Source organism: Barbus barbus, assembly GCF_936440315.1.
Source record: "Barbus barbus genome assembly, chromosome: 41".
NCBI lineage: Eukaryota > Metazoa > Chordata > Actinopteri > Cypriniformes > Cyprinidae > Barbus > Barbus barbus.
In genome coordinates this window covers 22,683,879-22,710,183 of record NC_136719.1, presented here as the reverse complement: position 1 = coordinate 22,710,183, position 26,305 = coordinate 22,683,879, and the positions used below count along the sequence as shown (strand labels likewise).

The 26,305-nt window shown below is 36.2% G+C and overlaps 3 protein-coding genes across 6 annotated transcripts in view; 2 read left to right on the top strand and 1 right to left on the bottom strand.

The window, feature by feature from the left end:
* Positions 1-21,013, top strand: part of LOC306860591 (G-protein-signaling modulator 2-like) — a 25,303-nt gene extending 4,290 nt beyond the window's left edge. Inside the window, exons 2-14 of the mRNA XM_079402362.1 lie at positions 5,794-6,015; positions 6,108-6,243; positions 8,274-8,413; positions 8,615-8,738; positions 9,014-9,129; positions 9,886-10,041; positions 10,125-10,233; positions 12,472-12,610; positions 14,879-14,955; positions 15,128-15,328; positions 15,444-15,603; positions 19,263-19,489; positions 19,575-21,013. Of these exons, the coding sequence (XP_079258488.1) occupies positions 5,795-6,015; positions 6,108-6,243; positions 8,274-8,413; positions 8,615-8,738; positions 9,014-9,129; positions 9,886-10,041; positions 10,125-10,233; positions 12,472-12,610; positions 14,879-14,955; positions 15,128-15,328; positions 15,444-15,603; positions 19,263-19,489; positions 19,575-19,748 (1,980 nt within the window). The 5' untranslated portion in view covers position 5,794 and the 3' untranslated portion in view covers positions 19,749-21,013. The remainder of the gene's footprint in view (positions 1-5,793; positions 6,016-6,107; positions 6,244-8,273; positions 8,414-8,614; positions 8,739-9,013; positions 9,130-9,885; positions 10,042-10,124; positions 10,234-12,471; positions 12,611-14,878; positions 14,956-15,127; positions 15,329-15,443; positions 15,604-19,262; positions 19,490-19,574) is intronic.
* LOC306860169 (F-actin-monooxygenase mical1-like) overlaps positions 1-26,305 on the top strand; it is a 359,843-nt gene that overhangs the window by 305,719 nt on the left and 27,819 nt on the right. The window lies entirely within an intron of this gene.
* Positions 20,365-26,305, bottom strand: LOC306860466 (protein-glutamine gamma-glutamyltransferase K-like; the record flags this gene model as incomplete). Its single annotated transcript, XM_079402200.1, has 14 exons — positions 20,365-20,888; positions 21,058-21,194; positions 21,286-21,365; positions 23,026-23,106; positions 23,234-23,518; positions 23,638-23,791; positions 23,882-24,074; positions 24,163-24,301; positions 24,394-24,571; positions 24,694-24,801; positions 25,001-25,119; positions 25,219-25,470; positions 25,574-25,765; positions 25,894-26,305. The coding sequence occupies 14 exons, from the start codon at positions 26,303-26,305 to the stop codon at positions 20,741-20,743; spliced, it is 2,478 nt and encodes an 825-aa protein (XP_079258326.1). The 3' UTR covers positions 20,365-20,740.

The following is a 26,305-nucleotide window of genomic DNA, read 5'->3' as shown; positions in this document are numbered from 1 at the left end:
AATATGCATGAAAAGTATTCTATCATGGATCAGTGTAGTCGGTCACACACACAACACCTTCAATATTTGGGATGGTACTTATACCATATTTTTATTTTTATTATTTCAGTTTGAGTGAGTCCCTGATCAAAGTAAAAGCGAATACGATCATCCATGATGCTGCTTCTATAGCATTTTCTCATGCCGAATACACAGAGAAAATTAAGTCGTGATAACGACAAAACAACTTTCGTTATGTCAAGATCACAAGAAAATTAAGTCGTGATAACGACAAAACAACTTTCGTTATGTCGAGATCACGAGAAAATTAAGTCGTGATAACGACAAAACAACTTTCGTTATGTCGAGATCACGAGAAAATTAAGTCGTGATAATGACAAAACAACTTTCGTTATGTCAAGATCACGAGAAAATTAAGTCGTGATAACGACAAAACAACTTTCGTTATGTCGAGATCACAAGAAAATTAAGTCGTGATAACGACAAAACAACTTTCGTTATGTCGAGATCACGAGAAAATTAAGTCGTGATAACGACAAAACAACTTTCGTTATGTCGAGATCACGAGAAAATTAAGTCGTGATAATGACAAAACAACTTTCGTTATGTCGAGATCACGAGAAAATTAAGTCGTGATAACGACAAAACAACTTTCGTTATGTCAAGATCACAAGAAAATTAAGTCGTGATAACGACAAAACAACTTTCGTTATGTCAAGATCACAAGAAAATTAAGTCGTGATAGCGACAAAACAACTCGTTATGTCAAGATCACGAGAAAATTAAGTCGTGATCATGAGAAAACAAGACAGAAAAATTATAATAATGCATGGCCGCTTAGAACTTCCGTAATTTTCTCAATTTTGTTAAGTTATTTATTTTTAAGTTTTAATAATTTAGTATAAGTTTTAGTTTGTCATTTTTATTAGTATTTTGTTTCTATTTTAGTACTTTTAAATAAAAAAACAAAATCCTTTCAAAATCCTTTGTTTTTTCCTCTAAAGTTTTTCAATTAACTATAAATCCCAAAATATTTTTTAAGTTTTAGTTCGCAATAACAACACTGATTCAAATGGACTACTTTACAGCACTTACTCCGTGTGTTTATTTATTTATTTTTGTTTGGTCATTTTGATTGTATGGAAATCAAAATTAAGACTAGGCCTATATTCCAAGTCCTTGAAAGTTGTACAGTGGCTCTTCCTCTCTTTTATGGTCAGAAAGTTATTTAATGAGTATATTTTATGTATTATTCTCCATTCTGAATATTTGAACAGTCATGTTGCATTCAGTCATGAACGATACCACCCAATGTTATTTTAGTATTACTATGTATTAATATTTTAGATGTTAATATTTTGAATTGGCTTTAATATTACTGTTTTCGGATTTCATTTAAGTTTTAGTAATTTTGTCATTTCTATTACATTATTGTTTTATTTCTATTTGGCCTTATTTTAGATTTACAACTGAAACTTATTAGTTGCTAGTGCAGCATTTCTAATTTTCATGACGTTTTTCATGTAATATTTTATTTTGTTTAAACTTTAATTACTGAAATTATTTTTTGAACACTTAGTTAATAATAACAACACTGATAGCAGCTTAATTTACAACTTCGACATGTTCCTCACACAATGCTCATGTTTGGCTTCGGAAGACTTGTAATATAGCTTCTGATTTAAGTGGACTGCTTTTATAATACTTGTTGTTGTTGTCATTTTTGCTCACAACTCATTTTGTATGGAAAAGAGACATTGTGCTAAACCTTCTCCTTTTAAGTTCCAACTCATTAAAATACTTGAAGGTGAATAAATACAGAAGTTTCATTTTACAGTGAACTGTCCCTTTAAAGTCAGAGTTTTAGAAATGGACAGAAATAACAAGCAACATATGCCTGGCGTTTCAGTAAGTATCAGTGAAATTCATGACTTCATGAAAAGTATGAGTTAATATACGGTGCAAATTAGTCATTTGCATCGGTCAGTGGAGAAATCACGTCAGCCGCTCGGCTGAGGATAAAGAAATGTGTGAACGCCTCCAGCCTTCCGCTGAGGACACTCTGGGCAAAGCGCGGGATTGAACTCGGTCTAATGGATTTTCCCAGCGTGGCCTTGGTTACTGAGTGTTTCTCTGGCTGGAGTCTATTCGTTCTTCACGATAAAATCTCACTCTACTTCAGCAGAAGATTAATAAATTCTGGCTGTTTTTCTTGGATTGCTTTATTCCTTCACAGATCTTAAGCCTTCCTACCTTCTCTTTCTCTTGCTAATTGTGGTTTCTTCTCTGTTGTTTGCCAGGATGTTTGAGGTACTTACTGCCCGGGTTATTTTTAAATTATCTTTTTTTTTTAAATATCTATTTTTATACATCAAAGATGCATTAAATTGATCAAAAGTAACAGTAAAGATATTTATAATGTTAAAGATTTCTATTTTTCTCCATGACAACATCTCACTCTGCTTCGGCAGAGTCAATCAATTCTGGAAGGTTTTGTTGGATTTCTTGAAGCCTCTCGTTTTCTCGCTAACTTTTAATTAATGCAGTGAGTGACTAGATCAGGGCTGTCCAAACTCGGTCATGGAGGGCCGGTGACCTGCAGAGTTTAGCTCCAACTTTCCTCAACACACCTGCATGGAAGTCAAAAGCCTAACTAGACAAGCCTTTTTTTAATCTTCTAAATTTATTGAATTATGAATATTTAAACTATCCTCAACAAGTCCCACGATTTGAGGTGTCATTCATGTCTGTTGCTGAAATGGTGCAGGACTAGCTAAGTGTCAAAGCTTAATTCTAGAATGCCTAGTAAGAGCTTGATTTTTAACTAGGATTTACATTTACACATTTATATGTATTCATTTAGCTGACGCTTTTATCCAAAGCTACTTACAATGACAATTGCACGCCTCTGGAGCAACTAGGGGTTAAGTGTCTTGCTCAGGGACACATTGGTGTCTCACAGTGGATTCGAACCCGGGTCTCTCAAACCAACAGCATGTGTCTTATCCACTGCGCCATCACCACCCCATTTTAGATTTGAGCTAAATTTTGCAGGACAGTTTGGACAGCCCTGGACTAGATGTTTACATATTCTGTAGAACATTATGCATTGTTTTCTTACTGGCCCAAGCCAAAAGCCTAACTAGACAAGCCTTTTTTTAATCTTCTAAATTTATTGAATTATGAATATTTAAACTATCCTCAACAAGTCCCACGATTTGAGGTGTCATTCATGTCTGTTGCTGAAATGGTGCAGGACTAGCTAAATGTCAAAGCTTAATTCTTAGGGTTATGACTTAGCATTGTTCAAGATTCTTAATGGAACCATTGCCATTAAAGCACCTTCATTTAAAAAAATAAACGTTCCAAAAGTTTTTTTTTTTTTTTTTCCAGCAGCAGCAATGCCATGGAAGAACATAACCTTTTTCAGTGAACAGTTCTTAAAAGAACTTAAAAAAATCTAAAGAACCTTTTTCCATCATAAATAACTTTTTGTGGCATGGAAAGTTCCATAAATGTTAAAGGTTATTCATGGAACCATAGATGCCAATAAAGAACCTTTATTTTTAAGAGTGTAAGTGGAAAAATATCAGAAGCTGCATTGCATTTTTTACTGAAGTTGACCCATCCAACTGGAATAACGGGTTTAGGAGCTGTTACTCTCTTTCCTCCTTTACCCGTGATAATCTCCATGTGTCCTCTCACTCATAATTGGAACTGACGCTTGCCATCGGGTGTCCGTAGATGACACTGGCATGTCGCACTGTTGCATCCGGTATCAGGAGGCTTACCGCTGACCCTCCGTTTATTTGTGCGAGACCCAGCGTAACCTGTCGCCGCATTTCAACAAGAAAACATTTTACATTTTACTGGTTTGGTTGTGCAGAGGCTTGGGGAAGGTCTCACAGAGGGGGTTATCTTGGAATTTGGTGTCTTTTGGCAGAGGTCAGTCCGTTTCGGGATGTGTCCGAGAGGGTCGAAGCCATGGGTCTCATGCTGCACCCCGTGGAGAATTAAACGTGTCTATCACACCGGAGGAGAGAAAGTCATGAAAAAGATTGAGATGTTTAGACGGTGCACTGAAAGTTCTAAAAAGGAAAAAAGGTGAGGTGCACACAGTTGACATGGTTGCCAGGGTATCGGAGGTGATTGCTTGTTGGTTTGAAAAGCCACTCAAAAGTTTGGGGTCAGTAACATCGTTTTTTTGAAAGAAACTAATATTTAAAAAGTGACAGTAAAGATATACATTATAATGTTACAAAAGATTACATGCTTCAAATAAATGTTATGCATCATGGTTTCCACAAAAATATTAAGCAGCATAACTGATTTCATCGTTGATAATAATAAGCCTAATAAATGTTTCTGGAGCAGCAAATCAGCAAATATGAAGGATAATGTGACACTGAAGACTGGAGTAATGATGCTGAATATTCAGCTTTGATCATAGCAATAAATGATATATTAGAATAAAAAACGGTTATGTTTTGGTGAGGACTGAAAATGTACTTTTTTTTTTCTTACAAAAACATACTTGGAAAAATACTACGCAATAACAAACAAGGCTTTGTATACAAATACAACATACATGTTTATATTTAGCACATTTTGTCATACTTTAGACAGTTTCTGATCAGCCTTCTGGTTGCTGGTTCATGGAAGTGTTTTCAGATGAGATTCTTAGTCACTCCGTGAAACTCTTTCAGCTGTTCATAAGGGAGTCATCGTGTTTTTAGTGCGTGTCAGCCTAAAAGACCTTTTCAAGAACTTGTGTGGACAAAGACCTAATGATGTTGGTGTTGCAGTAATTCATCTAGATTTTGCTAGCATATCTGTCGAATGATGTTGTTTGCCACTGACAAATATTTTAACTTGATGTCGCTTGGTGTGTATAAATGAATAGTAAATGCATTTACAGTAAATAGACTTAAATGAAAGCTTTTACGATGACCCCCATTTTTCCTCATCTGTAAGGCCTCTTAAAAAAGCCTGTGCTTTTTTAATTTTGCAAATTTTAATTTTTTTCGTATTCCTCATCCTTTCCTATCAAAATACATGCTACAGATGCGAAAATGCATCTGTTTTTGACGGACGAAACTTTTGGAGGCAGTGTGCAAACGTGATTGACAACGCGAGGTCGTATTTATTTTTTAACGTGCGAACATTTCGGACTCTGTGTGCAGTGACCTTAATGCTAGAATATGCTTAAACACAATTACTAAACTGCTTATTAGGTTTAAGTTGCTCCTAGTTGTTGTTTTCTTTTACTAGTCTTATTAAAGTGTATATCGTGTGATTATATCGATATTTATTTAATCCCGCACTAATTTTGTTGCGTCTTTGTGCTCATCCTAGTTACAGCCCTAGAAAATAGACATTTGGTTGAGAATCAACCAATAAAATGTGTGTTTGAATGTTTATGTAATTAAGTATTTTATTCATTCATTTATTTGTATTTATTTAATTACATTTATGTATTATTATTATTATTATTATTTACTTATAATTGATCTTATTATTTATTTTATCACTTGATTATTTATATATTTAACAATTTATTATTTTATAATTTTTTATTTATTATTATTTATTTATTTTTCTTCATTAATTATTTTATTTTATACATTTTTATTTTTTATTTTACTTAGTTTCTTTTTATTTGTTTCATTATTTATTAATTATTATTAATTATTTTTATTTATTAATTAATTTTTTTGGTCTAAGATAAATAACCTAATAGTCCCATTTTGTCCTAATCTTGCTCTTTCCTCATCTCTCTACTGTCCCGTGCAGGATGGAGGCCTCGAGTCTGGAACTGGCTCTGGAAGGTGAGCGTCTGTGTAAAGTGGGAGATTATCATGCGGGTGTCTCCTTTTTTGAGTCGGCCATCCAGGTGGGCACAGAAGACCTGCAGATTTTGAGCGCTATCTACAGTCAGCTGGGCAATGCCTACTTCCACCTGCACGACTACAACAAGGCGCTGGAATACCATCGGCATGACCTCACGCTCACCAGGTCTTGATCTGGAAGCTTATGTCACTGTTTCAAAGCTGGTAGGATTATGTTCTTATCTAAAACAAGATGTTTTGTTATTCTGACTCTTTCAGAACTATCGGAGATCAGCTGGGGGAAGCTAAAGCCAGTGGTAACCTTGGAAACACAATGAAGGTTTTGGGTCGCTATGATGAAGCAGCAGTTTGTTGCCAAAGACATCTGGACATTTCCAGGATGCTCCATGATAAGGTGAGGTGTTTAACACAACCAGAGGGCCTTTTAATGCAATCGGAAAATAGGACGTTTTGGTCATCATTAATCATTTGTAACGCAAAATAAGATATTTTAAAGAATCTACGGTATGATTCTCATGAACCAATGGCATTCTGTATTGATGTCAAACCTGGCGTGTCAAGGCACCGTGTGCATACGTGCGATGTGTTCGTGTGAATAAGATCTGACAGCTATCATATGGCATCATCAGGCTGAGAATATCACGTATTGAATTGACTTTTTTTATGGCACTTTTTGTTCTTTTTTGGAGCTTGACAACTCCTCGTCACAGTATGCTTGCAGAATCAAAGAAAACATCCAAGTAAAGAGAAACAAGCCTCATTGCTTGGAAAAATATCTAAATATGGCGAGGTGATATAATAAAAAGCATTTTAAATGCATTTATTGACTGATTTTATTTATTTATTGATGTAAGCAATACTACTTATTAATAAACTGTTCGAATATACGTAAATAAATAAAATGATTTGTATTAACAGTATTTTTTATCAAATAAAAATAAAACTTTTAAAATAAAACTTTAAATAGATAAATAATGATAAATAAATAAAATGGTAATGATTTGTGAACTGATAAAGTAAAACTGACTATTCAAGCAAATAAATAGTAATATGATTGTAAAGCCGCCTTTCTACTACAAACGACATTCGGACACGACTGTCGTGTTTCTCCCCTAGTGGCAGTCGCACAGAACCTTCAAACTGGTCGTGCAGCAACCGTCACCATGGTAAAATTTATCATTTTAATGAATATAATTAGTGTATGAATGCATTGTCACAAATCATGATCCACAAAATATAAACATAGTATGTTTTATGGGGCTTATCAACGTAAGTAGTGATTATAAAATAATTATTTCTGCTATAATTATTCTAAAGCACCATTTTACAGAAATAATGTTTAATGAATAATGTTAAAGTGAACAAAATATTGTTAATTCTAACCTTACGCTCATAGTTTTTAATAGAATACATCACATCCGGTCAATCGGTCGCTCGCATACGGTCTAGCCACAGAAGTTCACATATTTTAACGCATCCGCAGCTCAAATCGGATCGGAATTTTCCGCATCGGAACTCCCGCACTACTCTCCATTGGAAATGAATGACTTTGTCGCTTGTCGTTCGTCGGAGACGGTGGAAAGGCTGCTTAAGTAATACGACTTTTTATTCATTTTTAATTGTTAATCACTTTTCCATAAAATATGTTTAAATACAGTTATCAACTAAAATAAAAAAAAATGTATATAATAAAATGTTCATCTAAAAAGAAATAAGCCTCGTTGCTTGAAAAAAAGAAGCCAAGCAGATGTAATAAAAAGCAAAAATAAATGTATTTGACTATAAATATTGATTTGGTAATGTAAATTAAATGTGAATAAATAACATAATAACTGTTAAATATAATTTTCTTTTTGCTAAAATAATTTACTCATTGTTTGAAAAAAAGATGTAAAACAGATATAATAAAAAGCTTAAATGCTCATTTATTGACTGATAATACTTTTTTGGTAAAGTAAATAGTAATGCATAAAACAGATAAATGATAGCATTTATTTATTGATCAAATTAAACTCTTCAAATATAAACAAATGAACGAACAAACAAACTGATGGGATTGGTTTGGAAATTGTCATAAGGATAAATTATTCATATTTTTAATCACTTTTTGAGTAAAAATGTGTGTTGATTATATAAATTTTTAAGATTATGATGGTCTAATTTTTTATATCTCCCATGTTTAAGGGTGAGTGCATGACGCCAAAATCTTTCTATTCCTTTAAACTCCGTTTGAACAGTTCATGGCCAAGTTTGCCTTGGATGTTTTTGGAAGTCCTGTTATCCCGAGACACCACTTGATCTATTTTAACAGACCATAAACATAGTTTAAATGCAAGCCGTCGATCCGTTTTAGGTGTGTAATGAGTGGTGCGTGTGGACTGACTGTTGTGTGTGTGTGTGTGTGTCTGTGTGTGGTTTTGTTAGGTGGGGCAGGCCCGAGCGCTGTATAATTATGGGAATGTGTACCACGCCAAGGGGAAGAACATATGCTGGAGCGGTATGGACCCTGGAGACTTTCCCGAGGAAGCACGCATCGCTCTGAAGAAAGCAACAGAGTACTACGAGTGAGCCAGTCAGCATTTGTTGTTTTCATTCTTTTGAACACCCAAACCAGTGTGTAGACGACACAAATGTGCCAAAAGACAAAATATTTCATTTCTGAAAGAACATTGCAGAGACTGCAGCAATGTTTTCCAAAGGCATGCTAAAGCTTTTATTGTTTTATCCCCGCCACTGTATCTAATACTGCACCTCTCGGTTTGAAGAGCAAATCTGGCCATTGTGAAAGAGTTGGGGGACAGAGCGGCACAGGGCAGGACCTACGGTAACCTTGGCAACTCGCACTATTTGCTCGGAAACTTCCAGGATGCGGTTCTGGCCCATGAACAGGTATTTCATAAGGAGCGTTTCTTAAATGAACAAGGCTGTGGAAAGTGTCATTCAAAATTATGGATAAAAATGCACAACCTGATAAATGTTGGATTAATGTACAGAAAAGGTCTGTAGATGTACAATATATAAAAACAATGCAGAAACTTGCAGTTTTGTACTCTGTGCATCTGTTGTGCAGAAAATGCTCATGATGAACAAACCAGCAGGGTTTATGTTTCATAAATTAGGCTTAATGTAAAAATAAATAACATTTGTTTGTTTGTTTTTTACAGCGTCTCCTTATTGCAAAGGAGTTTGGAGACAGAGCTGCCGAGCGGAGAGCATATTGCAACCTTGGAAATGCATACATATTCCTTGGACAATTTGAAACTGCAGCTGAACATTACAAGTCAGTTTGCTTTTTATTTTTATTTTAGTTTAGTTTTATATTTTATTACAAGTTTTTAACATAATATACAAAGCAAAAAATACAAACCATAAAAGCCATAACAGAATAAATATTTTATTCTAAGTTAAACTTAATATCAAAAGCAAGGAATATGAACAAAGCATCAACCGTGATCATTTAAAAAAATTTTTTTTCAGTTTTCAAAGTCAGTTTGCTTTTTATTTACAAATGATAATTACTTTCTGCTTTCCTATTTATTTAATTTAGTTTATTATAGACATTATATTATAGCCCATATAATAATTTTCATTGTCATTTTTGTCCTTGCAAGACAGAGAGAAAAAAAGCAACAACCGTGATTATTTCTTTTTTTTTTTTACATTATTGTTTTTTATTATAATCAATTTACAAATTATAATTTATTTCGTTTCCACTTTCTTATTTAATTTCCATTAATATAGACATTATATTATAGCCATTATAAGCCATGTTTATTGTCATAAACCTTTATTTATCGAAACCTTCGACCTTTACCAACATTTAGCGTATATAGAAATGTGAATAGGCTGGGATCAGATATACTGGGAGCCTCATGCATGGATTTCTTCAGCAGTCTTATATACAAGTACAATGGCTCAATGTTTCATGCCTAAAATATGATATTACCATGTTACAAGTCCAAAAAACATGTACTTCTGTACTTTGCTGTTAGATGAGCTAGTATGTTGAGATGATTGTGGTGTGTTTTTCCTGCAGGCGGACGCTGCAGTTGTCGCGGCAGCTGAAGGACAGGGCCGTGGAGGCTCAGGCCTGCTACAGTCTGGGCAACACTTACACGCTGCTGCAGGACTATGAGAGAGCCATAGACTATCACCTCAAACATCTCATCATCGCTCAGGACCTCAAGGACAGGTACACTGTCACTGGCACTTCCTGTCTGTGCTGCTGCTCTTCCTGACGCCTAACGCTGTCTCTGTCTGTGTGTGTGTGTGTAGGATCGGAGAAGGGAGAGCATGCTGGAGTTTAGGGAACGCCTACACCGCACTGGGAAACCACGAGCAGGCCATGAGCTTCGCTGAAAAACATCTGGAGATCTCCAAAGAGGTGTGTGTATGTGCGCACTGAGATAACACCAACACACTTCCTGTCTGCACAGTGAAGCCCATGGGTGAATCTCAAGGAAAATAAAAATATAGAGAAAAAAACTCAAAGAAAAAAGAAAGAACAGTAAGAAATGCTTTAAATGGGGGAAAAAAGGTTGTTTTAGGATTAAGATTTTTGTATTATGATTATTGTTATTTTAGTATAATTTCTTTACTATTATAATTTTAGTTCATATTTTGAATAACATTTTATTTTTATATTTTTAATTTTTAAAGTTTTTCTCTCTCTACAGTTTTTATTAAGTTTTAGTTTTAGCAATTTTAGTAATTTAACTTAAAGAAAACAAATATTGCCTTGGCAGCTTGCTTTTTTTGTGTGTATTTCAGCTAATGGCTGTTTTATTTCAAGTAATAAAATCACTTTTTTAGGTTTTTAGTTAACGAGTAACTCTGATCGTGACATTATTTTTGACAATTAAGATCTTTTTCACCATAAATTCTCAGTTCTTTCTTAATATCAAGTTCCCATTTGTCTCTGATGCATTTATCTTATTTAATCAGCATAAATTAAAGTTTGAACAACATACTTTTGTGAATAAAAACACATTTAACATCAAAATTTAACCGATTTCTTTTCTTAAAGGGGTCATCTGATGCCTGGTTTACACAAGTTGATATGATTCTTTAGGGTCTTAATGAAAAGTCTATAACATACTTTGGTTAAAAATTCTCAATGGTAGTATAAAAAACACCTTCTATATCCTGTCAAAATCAGCTCTGTTTTTAGCACGCTGATCTAGTCCATGTTTCTTTAAATCCTAGTGAGCTCTGCTGACTCCGCCCCTCTCTTCCGTGGAGGGACGAGCAGACCATAGATATGTGTAGATTCCCTATTCGACCGCTCCAGATACGTTGACGCGTCAGCCATCTCGCATTCACCATAAGAATCAATGAATATTCAAAGATATACAAGCGTATAACTTGCTGTTGTAGACGCACACAGTCAATGAACTCAAAGATTCACAGACCGTTCCAAAAATGGCGGATGGCTTACGTATCGCGGCCCATAGAAACAGTTGATAATGAGGCATCTAGTTATATATATCTATATATATATATATATATATATATATATATATATATAAACTTCAGCCGTGAAACTGGCTAACTAGCACATTATTAGGAAAGGCGATTTGCAAAGTTTCATAAAAACCCTTATACTCACTTCTTCTGTAGATGAAGCTGGATCACGAATGATTCGGGTGAACATAGATGCATTTAGGTAGATCGGGGATCGACACATTCCCTCCAAAACGAAAGTAACGTTAATCCTCTGCGTCTTCAGCGGCTCAGATGTCGGGAGTTAATGATGACTGCTATATTCATTATAACATCCAACAACAAAACACTTCAATCGCTTAATCGGAGACGTTCTTGTCTTCCCCTGCACTGGAGTCGACACAGTGGCGGTCGGACAGTTTACAGCTCACTCAGTTCACTCAGGGCGGGTCTAAGGTAAGACGTCTTGTCAATCAACTATTGTGGGAGGGGCCTGTACAGAACTACGTCATTCTGACAGGAACCTCAGAACAGCCTGCTTTGTGAAAGGGGATTTTAAAATAGGGATTTTTTTCATTACAGGATGGATGTGTACACACACTTCCAACACACATTTATGTTCAAACAACTTGTAAAGTGAATTTTGCATCCGATGACCCCTTTATTTATTGTATTTCCTGATCTTATTGTGAATGATTTGTCAGTGTTATTCCACTGAAATCTCTAAATAATTTCTTCTGAAGTGACTTTCGTTCTTTTCTGCTTATGTGGCATTAGACCAGTTTTTATTTTTCTCCATTTCGGTGTTGAGAATTGTGGAAAATGTGTTTACATTTACATGTATGCATTAGCAGAGGTTTTAAGTGAGTTACAATAGAGGGACATGAGCAAATCAGCACAGAACCATCAATATTAATAAGATACAAAGTCATCTTTATTAGAACACTGGATTAGATTAGGAAACAAGCTAGAACAGCAGGAAATGCAAAAAAAGCAGAAGAGGACTTTTTCTGCTTAATTGTCATAAAATAATGTGAGGGTAAATATTTTTATTTCTTTTTTTTTGAGGTGAAATGTGACTTAAGCAGGCTTCATGTTTGTGATTGAATTGATTGTGTGTTTTCTGGAGAAGCACTTCTAGTAATGTTTTTTCCTCCCTGTGTGTGTGTGCGCTGCTCAGATTGGAGACCGTGGTGGGGAGCTGACGGCTCGAATGAACGTATCTGATCTGCAGTTAGTTTTGGGTCTGAAGCAGAACAATTCAAACACTACCAGCTCTGCTTTCATCGAGAGTCCGCCCGGTGACAGCAGTCTGCCTGGTAACAGGACACACAACTTTCCTCAAACTTTAAAACCACAAATGGCTGTTGAATTTGTCTAAGAATCCTTACGCCTGTTTCACACATACTCCGTTTGCAGCGCGTATTTTTTTTCTGCACCCATGTTAATGGATTAAAGCGTTCACACTGCACGTGGTTGCGGTCCGGCAGTGCGTTCCAGGAGTGGTGCGTCTGCAGCAGTGCAGTGATCGTTTCCACACCGAGTCTATTTTTGCTGTGCTGCACGCGCTGAATTAAAGCGGCAGCGCTTTGTTCACGGTAAAAATGAACATGGATTGACATGGAAATGTAGTAATTTCACAATAAATAGATATAATTAAAGTCTACTGTGTTTCACAGGCTTTTTTGCTAGGTTTAAAACAAAGAAAAGTGTACTTTTAGACAAACAAGGCAACATATGCACTTGTGTCTTGTGGAGGTAGAAAAACAAAGCTCTTTAAGACCCGCGGTACTGTTTGTAATAAAGATTGAAATGTAAAAGGCACGAGAGCTGACTGTTTCTGTCAGTGGTAAGTTTTTATTTAAAATATTTGTGAAAAGTAGGCTGTTTGCTGTGTTTAAATGTGTTTCCACTTGCTTGAGCAACTTAATATACAAATCTAGAAGCCAAATGCATTTAATACATTGTTTATTAATTGAGTTTAAAGTGAATATGTCTGAAAGATTGTGTAACTGTACTGTGATAAAAGAGGATCATAATGCTGAAAAAGCACTTTCAGTAATAGGCTAACAACGTTTGGATTTGAAATCAAAATAATGGATAAATTTTGTGTTTGTGGGAAACAGCCGCAGATCAGGAGTGGACTGCAAACGCGTCCTGTGTGAAAGCACAATGAGTCCGTGCTGCGTCTGCACCGCATACGTTACGCACACGGGCCGCATACGCACTGAAGACGGAGCATGTGTAAAACAGGCATTACAGGTGTACAAAGTTTGGTTACGGTACACTTTATTTAATGTTGTCCTTGTTACAGTGTAATTATACATTTAAGTACTTAGTAATATTATTTAACAACATTTACTTAATAATAAATAGTATGATTTATTTATATTTTTATGATACGTATAGAGTGCTGGAGAAACAACAATAAAATAATAATACAAAAAAATGTAATTCAGATAAAAGGGATGTAATTATGAAAATTAAATGAGGAAATATAAATAATCATATATTAAAAAAAGTATAAACTTTAAATTACAAGCCACAAAGTATTTTTTTTTTTTTTTTACCAAAAATAGTGCTTTCATATTAATGTTGAGATTGTAATAAATTGAAAACAAATCCCATTTAAGCCATCTTAAGTACAGTTGAAGTCAAAACTTTACATACACCTTTCCGAATATGCAAAATGCTAATTATTTTACCAAAATAAGAGGGATCATACAAAATGCATGTTATTGTTTATTTGGTACTGACCTGAATAAGATATTTCACATAAAAGATGTTTACATATAGTCAACAAGAGAAAATAATATAATAATAATAATATAATAATAATAATTACCCGTTCAAAAGTTTACATACACTCATTATGACATGCATTAAGAGCTGGGCATGAAAACTTTTTGAATTTGAAGATCAAGGTAAATGTAACTTAATTTGTCTTCTGGAAAACATGTAAGTATCTTCTGTAGCTTCTGAAGGGCAGTACTATTATTTTCTCTTGTGGACTATATGTAAACATCTTTTATGTGAAATATCTTATTCAGGTCAGTACCAAATAAACAATAACATGCATTTTGTATGATCCCTCTTATTTTGATAAAATAATTAACATTTTGCAGATTCTGACAGGTGTATGTAAAGTTTTGACTTCAACTGTATATTAAGTATATTCAGACGTTTGAAATACAGCTGTTAAAATGTCTTATTTTCAAATAATTTCTATAGTGCAAAAAATTGCAAAACAAGTGCTAAAATGCTATTTCCTAAAATATGCAGTTTATGCTGTATTTTGGCATAGTTTGAGAGTGCCGTGTTTGGTGATAGTGCCACCTATTGGATGAAAGCTGTATATTTAGTTTAAACTTTAAACTCGAATTAATTGGCTTGAATATCCTCCTTGTGCTGTTCTTTAATTTTTGTATCACATAAACAAATATATACATTTAAAATGTACAAAATTACTTTGTGCATGATTAATATGCTTGACAGAAACAAATACTAGTACATTTATGCAATATTTGCTTTTAGCACAACTGATCTCCAGAATGAGTCCTAGTCACAGCTTCTTTCTGGTTTTGTAGATGGTAGATCCAGAGGAAGCAGGAGACACAGCATGGAGAACATGGAGCTCATGAAACTCAGCTCTGACAAAAATATGGTGAGACATTCACCGTGGTGTTTTTATTAGTATGTTTAACACTGACTCCAAAGATTTTGGATAGTTTTACTTTTCTTTGTTAGGGTCAAAGTCAGTGTCAAAATTCAGACTTCATAGTATTGCATATCAAATCGTTTGAGTAACAAAAGTATTCAATGCCTCATCTGTCCAGGCCCAGGCCTGTGAGGAGTCTACAACCCCTCAGCAAGCCGAATCACCAACCAAATCGCCCATAGCCAAGACATCTTCTAAACTTTTCTTCATCAATCGCTTCAGGAGCAAAAAACACAGACTGAATGGGTCAAACTCCAGTCCGCCTGCTGAGAACCACAGCAGCAGTAGCAGCCCACCTTCAGTCCGTCTGGACAAACAGGTCCAATACTAATCTTTTCTGAATGACACATGACCAATAGCAAGTTGTCATTTTAAACGATAAATGAATAAATATTTATGAATGTTATAATTTCCTTGAATGGCTTTTCCCACAGTATGCCCCAGACACTCTGGGTGATGACGGCTTTTTTGATCTTCTGAGCCGTTTTCAAGGCAACCGCATGGATGACCAAAGGTGCTCGTTACAGGACGGCCTAAGCCGTGTTCCCGCCCCTTCCGTTCCCTGTGAAACCCCACCTGTAGCCTTGAAGAAACGTGAGTCTTCCTTCCTCTCTCTGACCTGTGTAAACTATACTTGTATATGAAGGTGCAAAATCATTGAAGGTGCATTCACACTGACGGTGATTTAAAGCAGAAAAGTAGAAGCAGGTGATTTCAGTGTTCAGAAGTGATGCAATGTGAGCAGAAATGAACTTTCTGCAAATAACAAACCTACTAGCAACAGGGTTTCCGCGGGTCTTAAAAAGTCTTAAATTTAGTTGTATCAAATTTAAGGCCTTAAAAAGTCTTAAATTGTACAAGAAAGTGTTAATTATGATTTCAAGAGGTCTTAAATTTGGGGACGGAAAGACCAGAATTACGATATGCCTGAAAGTGACGATTAAACTTCAAAAGGCTGAGCGCTGCATGTTCAAAGTCTGGTGCTGCGCTGCTTTGTGTACAGCTTTCCTGGGGAAACACTCCAAACGCTCCACCTGCTGTCAAAGAATGAATGAGCATTTTTAATAAAACTGTTGTTTTGTTCAGACCAATGCGAAAATCGACCCATGTTTTCACCCTGCACACACGCAGAGCTTTAAATGTGAACTGGTGGATCGATAAGACGATGCATTATAAAAATCTAAACAGTATAGGGGTGTGCGATTATATATGGTCTGCGATAATTGCGAAATTGTTGTTTTAATGATGTGCGATTTGATATTATTGAGTATATCGCGAAAAGCAAACAACACATACAGAGTGCACGCATACATTACATGAAGTCTAGCACGTTAGATTAGTGCGCATACGCAATTATAATGCGTTCTTTCACTGCATGATTCAGTCTAAGATGCATTTAGAATTATCACATACATTTTGTTCCCCATATCTTGAATTATATTTATACAACAGTTCAATAAACAAGAAGTTAATATTAAGAGACTTAAGTTTTAGACACCATATTTCGCCAACAAAAATCATTCCAAACATCCACATCACTGTTTTGCGTCTCTGAGCAACATGATGGTGTTTCGTTCTTGAATGAATCTACCGTTTAAATGATTTGGTTCAATCGCAATGACTCACTTATTAACAGTGACTTGCTGCCACCTACTGGCAGTTTTAATTTCACATTTAAGGTACCTTTTCATTTTTAAAATAATTTCAAACATCAGTTTTCAATGTTTTATGTTTAAAATATCAAAACATTATTTATGCATTTGTAACTGCATGTTAAAATATTCAGTGTCCCTTAGAGCTTTTAGAAAATTTTTAGAAAAAATGTCTTAAAGGTAAAAATGCCCATAAAACTTGTTGGAAATCACTGCATTCAACTGACCGGACAGAATATGAAGAATATCAAAAATTTCAGGAGTCAGCTGTCATTAGAGATAAAATATCAGCACAATAACATACTCAGCAAAATATTGTCTAATTATCGTATCAATAAAATCCCAGAAAATTATCGAGATATCACTTTTTGTCAACATCGCACACCCCTAATTTGTTATTTAATTAATATAATAATTTATTAATAATAATTGTTTAATATAATAATTAATACTTTTGACTCATCCATTTTCTTAAAAATGGTTTAAAGGCTGAAATTTCAAGTTGATCATTTTATAAAACTTTTTTTTGTGAAAACTTGTATCTGAACTGAAAATGATGCTTTTTACAGTCATTTTACTGTTTAATATGGTGCTATAGACATTGCCCTCCCCCACTCATATGGTATTAATTTTATTTGTGCAGGTCTTAAAAAGTTCTTAAATTTAAGCTTAAAAATCCTGCAGAAACCCTGTAGCAACTAACAGACAGTGACAATGTAAACCCACCTTTAGTTTATACCCCAGGGCCTACAGTGATAAGCAGTGGGTAAACACTGAACACTTGAGTATTGTGTCACATGACAAAATCACAGCCAATCATAAGATACTTTGTTTCAAATAGGTGTCTGAAACAGAAACCAAAATGTTCTGTTGTTTGTGCCTGTTTACATTCAAAATGTCAAATTTCTACTCTTGCACATTAAAAAATAAAACACAAATAAAAATCTAATTTTATTTTTTAGCAAAATATGTCTGGGGTCTGTAAGTATTTTTTAATTTTTATTTTATTTTTATGTTTTTGAAAAGTCATCAAGGCTGCATTTATTTGATCGAAAATACAGTAAAAACACTAATATTGTAAAATATTGTTACTATTTAAAATAACAGTTTTCTATTGTAATATATTTTAAAGCTGCAGTCCGTAAGTTTTCCATCTTTGTCGCCATCTTTGTTTGAAAACCTGGAATTGCAGCTCTGTGCGGAATTATCTTCCGTGCGCGGGGTTGTGATCTGGTGTTCCGGCACGGCTCCAGCGCGGATGAATCTAATGATTTGAGGTGAATGTGTAGCTGTCAGTCACCGCACCGGTGTGGATTACAGATTCTAGCCTACGTCTTGGAATATGTGACCCAAATAAGAATTTTCACCGTATATTGCCATCTGAACAAATAAGTAACAAGTCTGCCACGTTTGTTCTGACCAACTGAGGAAAAAAGCATTACAATAAATTGCGCTACCAATGGTGATTTAAATCTATTGATCAATTAGCTCATATCACATCAAACCGTGCAAATTATTATTAATGTTATACTTTATTCTCAAATTATTAATGTTAACAACATCAGCATTGCGTGACTATGAGTATAGTGTGTATTAGCGTGTAGATTTCAATTACTGTGCAGTCTAATCTAATTGTCATACCATTCGAATTTCATATTAATAAATTCTTTTAACCCAAAAAGCAAACTATGCTGCCTTCGAAATGGTTGTTTTTAAAATACATAAAGTCCTGTGTAATCCCAGGCCATCTGTAATCAGAAGCATATTTAAAACTGGAATATAATTTAATTTCATTCACATGTGTTTCATAAACACACAATCCTTTCTGGATTACAATCCGCCATCAAAATGATACATTTAATTATTCCAGCTGCTGTGAGAAAAGGCTATAAACGACCTGCCACCTGCAGGATCCTCACATGCAATAGCCTACTAGCCGGGACAACTTCTTTATGTTTACAGATGTGCCGTAATGACGCAGCAGCATGCTCGAATTTCCTGTGAAAACCTATCCGTACCACTCAAATTAGAAAACATTATTATAAGATAACCGTTGTGAATCAGGCTAAAGTAAGGTGATGGTTTTGAACACTGGCTGGTTATGTACTTGGTCAAATATTGATTTCGGATCAATTTTAACCCCAAAAAAGTTACGGACTGCAGCTTTAAAATGTAATTTATACCTGTGATCAAAGCTGAATTTTCAGCATCATTACTCCAGTCTTCATTGTCACATGACACTGAAATCATTCAAATATACCAATTTGCTGCTTAAGAAACATTACTTATTATCAGTAATGAAAAAAAGTTGTGCTGCTTAATATTTTTGTGAAAATGGTGGTAATTTTATCAGGAGTCTTTGATGAATAGTTAAAAAAGAACATAATTTATTTGAAATGGATTACATTTTTGTTGTATTATAAATGTCTTTACTGACACTTTTGACCAATTTATTGTTTCCTTGCTGAATAAAAGTATATATTTTTGTTAAAAAAACAAACAAAAAACAACAACTGACCCCAAACTTGAACAGTTGTGTTTGTGTGTATATTTTATCAGCGTTTAAATGGACCACATTGTTCGGTTTTTAACCTTGTTCAGCTCTTTCCACGCCCGGAGCGGAGGCCTCTGCACAGCCCGGCCATTTCCTAGACCTGCTGGCCAGCTCACAGAGCCGTCGGCTGGATGAGCAGCGGGTCAGTGTGGATAGTCTCCCGGGTCTCCGGCTGGACCAGCGTCGCAGCCAGGACGTTCTCAGCAAACTCATGGCCTCGGCCAATAACAAAGAACCAGATGAAGACTTCTTCGACATGCTGATTAAGTGCCAGGTTAATGTTGTTTATTATATAGGTGCATGGAAATATGAACCCTTTCTGAAAGCGTATGTTCAATCGCTGTTTTTGGCTTGTACAGGGATCCAGACTGGATGATCAGAGATGTGCTCCTCCACCTCCTCCCACCAGAGGCCCTACAGTCCCAGACGAAGACTTCTTCAGCCTCATCCTTCGCTCCCAGGCCAAACGGATAGATGAGCAGAGAGTCATCTTACCATCAGACACAAGACCCCTTCAGACCAATCCTGACTGACATGCTCTTTATGAAGCCAGAATACTATTTTAGGACCTTGCAACCTCACTGAAGTCTTACTCATGAATCATTGCCTCGTTGAAAATCAGAGCCTACAAGATGATTTCTCTTCTCACTTAACAAGATTTTTGAAGGAGGGGATGCATGAAGTTCTTTCATTCTCCCTACTACCATGATCTGAACTGGATTGTGCAGAATATATGCTTATAAACAGACCAAGACCGCAGTCTCTTTCTCAGGGATTCAGTACAATGCACTGAATGCATTTCATTTACCTGGATAACTGGATGGACTTAACCAGCGGTAGATTATGTCAGACCATTTTATATATATTTTTAACACTAAACATAGTATCAGTTATGTTTTGATTCTTTCTTTGACTTGAAATGTTTTATGTTATCTTTTAATACCAACGAAGCAATGCTCTATATTAATATTTTGAAGTTTTAGAAACAAGTAGTCTGCAAAAGTTTGGATTTGTCAATATAAATTCTATGTTTCTATGTTATGGAAAGTATATAAGACAAGAATGTATTACTAAATTTAATTGACAAGAGGAATAAAGCCTCATTTTAATAGATCATGCTCAATTACACATCATAAACTGACACAGTTTAGTATGCTGGAAATATTTTATTTGAAGCTGAAGCTACACAGGACGGAGTAACCCACACCATGAAACAATGACTTGAGTTTCCAAATGAGAAAAGAAAAATGGTTAATGACTTTAGAAAGACGTTTGCAAAATGCCAATTCCCAAAAAAATACAAAATTTTTTTTAAAAAAAGATGAAAAGACGACAGTGTCTTGAATAAGTGGAATTGTCCTACATCATGACTAAATGCATTGTGAGAAGTTTTAATGTTTACAGCTTGTAGGTTAAGAGAAACTAACAGCCGTTATCTAATTCTGCAATTCAGTTTTATGTTAGTGCTTTATATTCAGCGGAGCCATGACATTTCCTTGACGTTTGCTTTAGTAATTTGATTGATTTAACAGTGCTGTTTGACCACGATGCTGGTGAATCCATGCACCTGAGTGAGCTGAGGACAATCAAATGAGGCCAGAAGTTTCTGTGGGCCGTGACACTTGGGAATAAACTTCTCCGTCAGGCACACTGTGGCATGCCCTGCAATGTCACTGAAAGAAAGAAAAAGATTATGTAATACCACTGTGATTATTATATTGTACTTTTTTTGGATTAAATAAACATTGTCTAGCAATAATAATTTATATAATTAAGTGAAAATTAAAAAGAATAATGCAAAATGAATTTATTTAATTAAACAATTAATGGAATTATTTTTACCCATAGTTGACAACTCTGGCATGCTGCAGTCCAAGTCCCACAAAGCGGAATACAGTGTTCTTCAGGACACAAGGCAGTGGATTCTGGAAAGTGATTTTGACTGGCACTTCTTGACCCAATACAGCATCACATCCAGGCTGAGAAGAACCACACACAAGACACAATTTATCACTAAATGATTTCAAACAATCAAAAGATTTATCAGTTGAACCATAACTTTAAACTCACAGTGATAACAAGGTCTGGTGTGCGCAGTCTGAAGTTGTACTGGGTGGCCAGAACCTGCTTAGTCTGAGCCACATGTCCAAAGAGGTTGAGCACAGGGTTATTATAGTTTTGCATTTTTCATTAGTTTTTATTTTTATTTCGTTTTGACTTTTTGTTTTCAAATTCAGTTTAGTTTTAATTAGTTTTTAAAGTGAGTTTGCTAGTTTAGTTTAGTTTTTATTTTTTGAAAATGCTTAGTTTTAGTTTAGTTTTTATTAGTTTTAGTGTTAGTTTTAGTCTTTTTTTGTAATTTGGGTTATTTGTCAGGGGCAAGATTCAAAAAGGTCAGAAAAAGTATTGTGTAATAATAACTCAACAAAACCATCATACAATTTTAGAAAATATTTATTCAACAATAACACCAGTACATAAAATGTACTTATGGGCACAAATATGTATGTAAACCGTCTCCGCAGTAAGTGCAAAATGTGTAAGTGACGTACGTGTGCCAAGAAAAAAACAAAATAGCCAACAGACTAAAGAAGACATACATGAACCACATGTATTCAACCCATTTTTGAGCCACACAAGACATTTCTGTCAAGATTGTCAGGGAGCTCAATCTGAGAAAAGAACATAACTAATAAAAAATAAAAATAAACTTGTGTCCCGACAAGTTCCAACATGGTAAACAAAATAATGTAAGTCCCTTGCATTAATGAATCAGCTGTTTAAAATACAGCTTTTCAATTTTTTTTTAGTGTGGGTGTGTGCATGAGTGAGTGTGCATGGGTGAGTGAGCATGTGTGAGTGTTTGCGCGTGCGATCGCGAGTGAGCAAGTGTGTGTGTGCGAGTGAGCAAGAGTGTGTGTGTGTGTGTGTGTGTGTGTGTGTGTGCGCGAGTGAGCAAGAGTGTGTGTGTGTGTGTGCGAGAGTGTGTGAGCATGTGTAAGAATACCTCTTACAAAATCCACACGCCGTACCAAAAATCTACACATGTTCTAGAATTCACACCCTACAAATACCACAGCTGTACAATTTTCACACCCTATACTAAATTTACCCTATAGCCTACAGTCAATAGCCTACTCATCTGGATTGAAGCAGCAAACATTCAGTGTAAAAGTAAAAAAATTACATAACATTATTTTATATTTGAATCACAGCTTATATAGTGTTTTGACATCGACAACCACAACCAAAAAGTGCATTTTACCTCAAACTTGCGACTAGTTAACTTTCTAAAGAAGGCATAATCGCTTCTCGGGTCAACATTAACACACTGACAAAATTATATTCAGAATTTAAAATATTTAAATTAATGTTTGATTGAAGGTGTTCAAGAGATGGAGATACCAACCCTTCGCGAACTTTCAACGTCGAAAGAAGTCGTTCTCATGGAGACGCGGTGTGCACGGAGGGGAGGGGCTGTGTGTGTGTGTGTGTGTGTGCGCGCGTATGTGAGAGACACATGAGTGACAGAGAGGCGGAGGGAGAGCAGGGAAAGGAAGTGCAGCTGAACGAATACGCTGCATGTTCTAAATAGCGTTAAAAAATTAAAGACCTTGACAAAGACGAAAACTAAGGACATTTACTCTATAATTTTATTTTATTTTAGTTAGTTTTGCCAAACGTACATTACAGTTTTAGTTAGTTATCGTTTTTTTGTAATGCCTCGTTTTTATTTTTATTTCAGTTAACGACAATGTTTTTTCCCACCTAGTTTTCGTTTTTTCGTTCGTTTTCGTTAACGATTATAACCTTGGTTGAGCATCAGTGAGGTGTGATCCACCAGGTGTTCCTTATACTCGTCATAACTCAGGGTCCATTCCAGAGGTCTGCCTATATTGGTTAAACGTGACAAATATAGAATGAATTCTGAGGTCTCTTTACCCATAAGCTATGTTATAGCAACTGGGTGGTCCCATCTATTGCAACTGTTACAATTTTTTTTTAAATAATTTCTCACATTCAGAGGGCTTGAGCTCAATGCATGTCTGGTCTCTCTTCAGGAAGGTCTTCCTGACTCCAGTGTAGTACATGGCTGCAGCCTGGCTGTAGAGGGTGACGCTACGAGGTGAGCTGCATTTGTTTTTTAGATTGATGCAAAGGACAGCTTCATTGCCCACACATGGTCCATCCCCTTTCAGGTTGACTTCACAGACAACATCCTCAGCACAGGGCAGTGGGTATGTGCATCTTCTCAAGCCATGCCGAAGAGCTGTTTCCAAAGCAGTGCACTTCTCAGAAGAACCTAATCAATGAGAGAAAGGGTAAAATGTACATAGGGATGAGTTATAGGAGAAACACCAACATTCATCGTTAGTATAAGTGTTGAGGGCTGGAATAGATGGAAATGCAAGTGGTTTTTACCGAGTGGATGTTTGTAGAGATTTGTGATATCCACACGTTGATCTGAGCCGACAGCCTTGGTGCTGATGCAGTGACCTACTACATCCTTCTCAACGTGGACAACACCAAATGTACCATCACATTTCCTCTGCCAGTAAACCTTATCATTATTCACCTAGAACACACCGAGACAAACAAGAAACATGAGTCAAATGTCATTATGATCGCTGTATGACACAATGGTAAATTAAAGGAATTAACGCACTTCAGCAAAAAGGAAGGGCACATCATGCTTCAGGAAGACCTGCCCGCTGCGGATCGCAGCAACAGAGGTGGGGCCACAGCGGAAGAAGCCCTGGCTGGTCAGTTGAGGAGTGGAATCAACCACCTGCCAACCTCCAAAACCAGAGGGCAGATCAGTTCGAGTCATCCAGGCCTCATTCCACACGTGGTAGTTCCTACATGGAAGAGAAGAAGAAAGAAATACAAACATAATTCACATTCAGAGGAGTACTTTATGACATCACAAATGGCAATGACACTTACCAGATTGAATCACGGTTCATGTGATCGATCAGCTGGAATTTCTCATCCAAATAGACGTCAGATGTCAAACAAACGTCAGTGTCATGAGCAGAACAGAAGTTTGAGACCGGACGAGCAGGAATTCCCAAACACCTCAACACTTCAAGAAAGAGAAAAAGAATTTAAGTGCATTACAGCTACAATAATTTTCTCAAAACTTTTTCTCCTCATCCAGTCTACAGGAACTCTTACGTGTGTTAGTGACTCCAGCAAAGGCCAAGCTCTGTCCATATTTGACAGGTATTCCTCCACATTTGTGGTATTGTTTCAGGATGGCACTGCTGCTGCACCAGGATGTCGGAGCAGTTCCATCTCCATAGCAGTTTGACCAGTTACCCACCAGCACACCACAGTCTTTGTTGGCAATAACCTGACAAGAGATGATTGAAAATATTATAGAAGTACTGGATTCAGAAGAGAACAAATCAGACCATTGTGTCAGGCTTTCAAACATGAAATCAGGGTATTGATAAGAAGGAAATGAAGACTCACCATGTCAGACACCACTCTGGAAATGTTAATGGGGCTTCCCCATCCTGAGCAAGGTGTACAGCTCTTCTCCAACACATACATACACGCAGACAAGATTCCTTTCTCAAACTAAGAATCACAGATCAGAGAGGAAGAAAATTAGATACTGTTAAACAACCTTCATGCTATCTTATGCACTTTTTCTGTGGAATTATAACTCCGATAGGGGAAGGTTAGGAAGAACTGTCCAGGGAGGCCAGAAACCGTATCTCTGACATATCTTAAACTCAAACTTTTGTGAAATATTAATGACATTTTTGGCTCTTACTTGACCAAAGTTCCATGTTTTGCAGGCAATCTGCTGCTTAGTTCCATAGTAGATTCTGCCCATGTCACTCAGCACATACTCAGCTCTCTCTGCCTCATCACTCAGGTACACAAAGTCATCTGATGTACAGAACATTGCACTTTAAATGGAAAAGCTTCATTAAGTCTTAATAGTGCTCACTTTACTCATTCTATTACATTTTCATATTTAGGTCTTACCTTTACACCAGGGGTTGAACAGCATGTAAATTTCATTTTCAGGAACACAAGGTAAAGTGAATCTGCCTCCTGGACAGTGTGTCACGACACTGAGCTGGTATCGTCCAACGCAAGCAGTCGGAACAGAGTGCACACACAGTTTAATTCGGCTTTGTCCTTGTTCCACAATCTTTGCCCCCCAGCAGTCTTTCTTGAATTCTTCCACTATTGGAACGATCACATAAGTGCCGTCCCTGATGGATGGGATGTGACCTGTAAAGCACACAGAAGAACAAAAATGTTGGTTCAGCTCACGTGTTCTTCCTGTACATGTTATTTCTTGGCATGTTTCCACATGCTGTTGGTCATAACTAACCTAGTTTGAGCTCCAGGTGAAGCTTGTCACAACTGGGATTGAAAGGACGGCACAGATCAACCCACATATTAAAACACTGTCCTCTGCGGACGATGAGATGATCATCAAGGAAACAATGTGTGTGATGCTCCTGACGATTCTGTCCAGTCCTGCATTTGAGAAGGTCAACTTTACACACCCGAAGGACAGCATCTGAGAAAATGAAAAAAGCAGAAAACAGGTAATTAATCTTCAAACAGATCATTCATTGAGTTATTACGATTAAGGATAATTCCCATCATGCATTGCAGGACAAAGATAAAAAAGACAAAGTCCCCTACCCTCGCCTCCACAGACTCGCTTGCTTGTACAATCCTCCACGTATTCCTTGACGACGACTTCCTTTGTCTCATAATCACGGCATGGAGTGACAAAGCCGCAAGGATTAGGGTATGGAGTAGTACAAGGGTTAACACAGGGGTTTACGTATGGGTTAACACAAGGGTTAACATATGGGTGACCATAAGGGATATTGCAAGAGTTTTCCCAAGGGTTTACACGAGGTTTAGAGCAAGGGTTAACACAAGGGTTTACATCAAGTTTGACACAAGGATTTGTGCAAGGGTTAACACAAGGGTTGGTGTAAACCGGTGTGTAACATGCTGCTTTCCTGCAGTCATCCACCCGCAGTTTAATGGCTGGGAAACGGCCAACACTGCAGAGGTTTTTGTATGGGTTGTATACAAAAGGCAT